The sequence below is a fragment of the Cannabis sativa genome, chromosome 5, assembly GCF_029168945.1.
Source record: "Cannabis sativa cultivar Pink pepper isolate KNU-18-1 chromosome 5, ASM2916894v1, whole genome shotgun sequence".
Classification (NCBI taxonomy): domain Eukaryota; kingdom Viridiplantae; phylum Streptophyta; class Magnoliopsida; order Rosales; family Cannabaceae; genus Cannabis; species Cannabis sativa.
In genome coordinates, this window is record NC_083605.1 from 66,150,301 (window position 1) to 66,155,652 (window position 5,352).

The following is a 5,352-nucleotide window of genomic DNA, read 5'->3' on the forward strand; positions in this document are numbered from 1 at the left end:
ATTCTTAATGGTATAGGAGTTATGGTGTGCATGAGTTACATCTCTATAAGAGTTATGGTGTGCATGAGTTACATCTCTTTATTGAGTCCATAACAACCATGGAGGTTATGACTTATGAATTTTGAATTTCAAATGGTGATATCCTAAACACTATATAAAGGAGGTCTATGGTGCTCATTTGGGAGGAAGAGAAAGAAGTTTTCTATCAAAAAAGCACATTGCTAGAAAACCCTAAGGCTTGATAATTCCCAAAGCTATTTCCTAGAGAGTTCCCTTAGTGCTTAGAGATAGGGGGAAATAAGCTTTTGGACAAAGGTGTAATACCTTGTTCAAGTCATGGTGATCCCCACTAATCTACACTCAAGGTTGTGAGTGAGTGTTTATATATATATTATTCTCTTGTTATATATAATGTAACACATGTGTAATACATGTAATACATGTGTTGTAATCTTCTCTTCTACCTTTCATATATATATATATATGTAATATATATAGTGTATATATATGTATTGTAACATATATTTAATCAATCTCTTATTGTAGTCCTTGTATTATTTTACAATAGAGTTGTAATAAATCTTGATTTTCTTCTATTGTTATAAAATCTCTAACAATATATTGATTTTATTTGATTTGATCTCTCTTAAAAAAAAAAAAAAATTATATGAATTACAATCAAAATCTATATATGACCAAACTTGGCTTTTTATGGTTGCCAAAATAATAATAATAATAATAATAATAATAATAATAATAATAATAATAATAATAAAAGAAAACTTTTCTTCCCTAGGTAAACTTTTTGAAGGAGTCTTTGGAAGAGGTTAAGCTAAATTATCGTGGCATTTAATTTTGAAGGAGGACTGCAAATTAGTAATGCCCAAGTTTCTTTCAGAAAAAAATCTCAATTTTTTTCAAGAAAAGAAAACACTTTGAAGAAGGATTGCAAATATCAAAATTCTATAATGAATATATATATAAATAATCATTTCATACAATGACCAATGAGATGATGGCCTATATGTCACTAAGTAATAAAAATTGTGACAGAAAAGGAGAGAAGGCTAACCTATTGAAACGAACATGATTGAAAAAACCATGATGACGACGAGGAAAAAACTCCAACTTGATTTTCCATGCCCAATTCATCTAGGATTGTAACAAAGCAAAAAAATACCCACTTCAGACCACATAATTTTCTAATTTAAGTATGAATAAATAAATAAATATAACCGCACGCTTTGTTTCCTAATTTTAATCAAAGCCATGCTCATTCACACATATAATCAATGATATTATTTATTTTCGCTTAAAGATGCTATACGCTTTGAAACTTTAATAATTAAACTTAAAAAAAAATCCAAAAAAGTTTTTAGGTTGTTAATGACCACAATAAAATTCATTACACACAACACCATTGTCCGATCGATTAATTAAATAACTAATTATTAAAGGTATCTCAGTCAAGGTTGCATATATAAATTTGAAAGTACTAAGTGCACCCACACCACCACTAATCCATCATTAATTAATTTTAAATAAAATTATACATAAATTTATTAATAAGTAACCTCAACTCATTTCATAAGAGCCACAAAGGTGCCATCATATATGTTCATATCATCAAACAAAACAATTTTTATTAAAATATCTTATGTTAATAAAGCTTGAAATGACTTCTTAATAATTACTTTTTCCTTTGCTTGCTTAGCATGTTTTTAACTTTTTTTCAAACAATAAAGCTTCTTAATCAATCTCTTTATCAGTTTCATTTGCTATACAAGAAAAAAATAAAGAAAAAAAATGTTAACCAAAAAAAAGATACAAGCAAAAAAAAATGGTATCTTTACATTTGTCAAAATAATATTCCACTTGTAATGGGCAGGGCAATTCTGGTCCCACCATTACCAAGTCTCTTCTCTGCGTGGCAACCTCTGGTTTTGCATGGCATCTCACTCACTTCCACCGCTTTACCACTCTACTTTTATATATATTTATACATAAAGCCTCTTATATAGGAGGTCAGGTCTAAAGTCTCTTTGGGTTCGCAGCACATTCTTCTCTCTGTCTTAAAAGTTTCTATTTTTATTGCAGCCCACAGTTTTCTGGGCTTAATTTTTTTTATTTTATTTTTTTCAATGGCCAAGGGTCTCTCTGTTATGTGGGTTTTTCTTGTACTATTGGTCTTGGTTAGAAATGGAAAAGCAGCTGGTCGTTTTGACCCTTGGGAGTCAAAGATTCGTATGCCTACTGAGATGGCTGAGGGGACTAATCAGGAGGATTTAGAGGGAGAAATTGGGACCAGATGGGCTATCCTTGTGGCTGGTTCATCTGGTTATGGAAATTACAGGCATCAGGCATAGTTATTTTGTTGAAACAAATATTGGATTGGTCATGATTAATTCCATTTTGATAAAAGAGTATATATTAATCACGTGTTTTTAATCGTTTTTGTTTTTGTTTGTTTGTTGAAATCCAGGCTGATGTGTGCCACGCCTATCAATTGCTTATAAAAGGTGGGTTGAAAGAGGAGAACATAGTTGTGTTCATGTATGATGATATTGCCAAGAGTGAACTCAATCCAAGGCCTGGGGTCATCATTAACCATCCACAAGGTGATGATGTCTATGCTGGAGTCCCAAAGGTACAATCTTTTTATTTAATTAATTAAATTTTTAAGATTAGTTTAACAAAGTGGTGAAGGTATATTCCTTACTGTTTAATACATAAAGTATGTATAATCATTCATATTAATGTGAAAATGAGAGTAATCAGAACTATTATGATAATGGCTGTCATGTTGTGTGAGAATGTTTGGCTAATATTAATATAAACAAATATTGCATAGGAGGGACAAGTGGGATGTTGGGGGGTCCTACACACTATTTATTTTATTTTAATTAATAAATGGTTCATGAAAATCATCCATAGGGAATCGGTTTGGGCAAGTTCTTAATATATATGTTATGATTTAATTAATTTTAGTGAACACGACTAGACTGAGTTTGATGATATTGATAATGTGATTGTGGCAGGATTATACTGGTCACCAAGTGACCACAGAGAATCTGTATGCAGTACTTCTTGGGGATAAGAAAGCAGTGAAAGGTGGAAGTGGCAAGGTTATAGACAGCAAACCCAATGATAGGATCTTCATATACTACTCAGATCATGGAGGCCCTGGAGTTCTTGGTTAGATTGGCTTAGTAACTAAATACAAACTTATAATCACTTAATAGTTCCTTTTATGTTATTTTGTGTCTAAATTTTTAATGTCAGAAACTGTTGTTATAAGCCAAAGAGGCTTTAGTATAGACATAAGCCCATTTGGAAGAAATCCCAAGTGAGTTTAACCATTTATCATCATAACCAATAGGCTCATTAGGCCTTTGGATTAGTCAAGAGTAAGCTTAACCATTGTCATCAACTTCATGCTGTGTTTGTAGGGATGCCAAACATGCCTTTCCTTTATGCCATGGATTTCATAGAAGTTTTGAAGAAGAAACATGCAGCAGGGACTTATAGAAAGATGGTAATATGATTAAATTCTCACTCCAGAAATTAGTGGAAATTTTAACTGAAATAATCAACTTGTGTTCTGTAATTAAATATTGCAGGTCATATATGTAGAAGCATGTGAGAGTGGGAGCATTTTTGAAGGTATAATGCCTAAAGATATGAACATTTATGTAACTACAGCTTCAAATGCACAAGAAAACAGTTGGGGAACCTATTGTCCTGGGATGGAGCCTCCTCCACCCCCAGAGTACATCACTTGCTTGGGGGATTTATACAGTGTTGCTTGGATGGAGGATAGGTATGCAAACCAATACAAACGAACACCTTGATTTCTAGTCTTCTTTATAAGATTACTCGATTTTTGCTTATTCTTTCTTAACTTTCTATTTCAGCCAGGGCCACAATCTGAAGAGAGAAACTATTAAACAACAATATGAAACGGTATGTGAGAACAACTAAGCCATTCAAAACAGCTAATTTTTGCTTCCATTGTATGCTGAGTTTGATGAACAAATGTGTTTTGCTCTGCAGGTGAAGGAACGGACTGCGAATGCCAACGATTTCGTCAACAGTGGATCTCATGTTATGGAATATGGGAGTAGAAGTATAAGAGCAGAGAAGCTCTATCTCTACCAAGGTTTTGATCCTGCCACTGTTAACTTCCCACCCAACAATAACAAACTACATATGCCTATGGAGGTTGTGAACCAAAGAGATGCAGAGCTATACTTCATGTGGCAATTGGTGAGGCCTATTCTCATATCAGTTCTCAAATCCTTAACTGGGTTCCCTTTTGTTACACTAACTGACATTTTTTGGCCTTTTTTTTGTTCCACAACAGTACAAAAGATCAGAATTAGAGAAGAAGACAGAGATTTTGAAACAGATAAAGGACACAACAAGGCACAGAACACACTTAGATGAGAGCATAAAACTGATAGGCTCACTCCTTTATGGCCCACAAAAGAATGAAGCTGTACTGAACTCTGTTAGATCACCTGGTCTGCCGCTAGTAGATGACTGGAGTTGTCTGAAGTCGATGGTTCGGGTGTTTGAAAAGCATTGCGGCTCCTTGACGCAGTATGGCATGAAACACATGCGCGCATTCGCCAACATATGTAACAATGGTGTTTCCCAAGCTTCCATGGAGGAAGCTTGTTTGGCTACCTGTGACAACCATGATGCTGGCCAGTGGCATCCTTCAAACAAAGGTTTTAGCGCTTGATGATGATAACTCTCAAGCAGTAGTCTACTTTGTTAGAAAGCCTGTTTCATTTATATATTTTTATATATAAATAAATGTATTTATAGTTTACATGTTGGTATAAGTAGTGTTTACTTATGATATAAGCTTTGTGTTACAATACTCGATAATGTGTAAATATATAAGGTTACCACAGGTTCAAACATGGGCATTTAAATAAATTTCTTTTGGGGTGAGTGAAGAGCAAATTTTCAATTTTTAAGCACACTACTTTCATTCTCCTTCCATTATATCATATACAACTTGCTAACATATTTTTCCAAACGTGGATAAAATAAAATTTTAAAGATGATTAGAGATATTTGGTTATTGTATTCCTTCAACCACAAATAGTATTTGAATTAATTGCTAGTTATACCTACACCCAATCACCATTTACTCTTAGTTTAAATATCCTCACATACGGTGGTATGCCCGATATTTTTATAGAAACTCTTTCTTGTTTCTTACAAATTTTATTGGGTCGTGGGTCAGGTCTACGAAATGCGAATAGGGAACATACTTTTCATGTTTCTTTTATTTCTTTGTCCTTGGATGAATCTCTCGTCTCATCTTTTTACTTTGTA

At 33.3% G+C, this 5,352-nt stretch overlaps 1 protein-coding gene across 1 annotated transcript; it reads left to right on the top strand.

Annotated features, from left to right (window-relative positions):
• Nucleotides 1-2,007: 2,007 nt before the first annotated feature.
• Nucleotides 2,008-4,964, top strand: LOC115716286 (vacuolar-processing enzyme). Its single transcript, XM_030645047.2, has 8 exons — nt 2,008-2,360; nt 2,483-2,647; nt 3,039-3,195; nt 3,450-3,535; nt 3,621-3,820; nt 3,915-3,963; nt 4,054-4,266; nt 4,364-4,964. The coding sequence occupies exons 1-8, from the start codon at nt 2,142-2,144 to the stop codon at nt 4,745-4,747; spliced, it is 1,473 nt and encodes a 490-aa protein (XP_030500907.2). The 5' UTR covers nt 2,008-2,141; the 3' UTR covers nt 4,748-4,964.
• The last annotated feature ends 388 nt before the right edge of the window (nt 4,965-5,352 follow it).

Bases quoted from the DNA above. Each gene is read 5' to 3' on its own strand.
- LOC115716286 (XM_030645047.2), top strand. From the start codon at position 2,142: ATGGCCAAGGGTCTCTCTGTTATGTGGGTTTTTCTTGTACTATTGGTC. The intron at 3,821-3,914 runs GTATGCAAACCA...TTTCTATTTCAG, and splicing joins GTTGCTTGGATGGAGGATAG to CCAGGGCCACAATCTGAAGA. The intron at 3,964-4,053 runs GTATGTGAGAAC...TTTGCTCTGCAG, and splicing joins TTAAACAACAATATGAAACG to GTGAAGGAACGGACTGCGAA.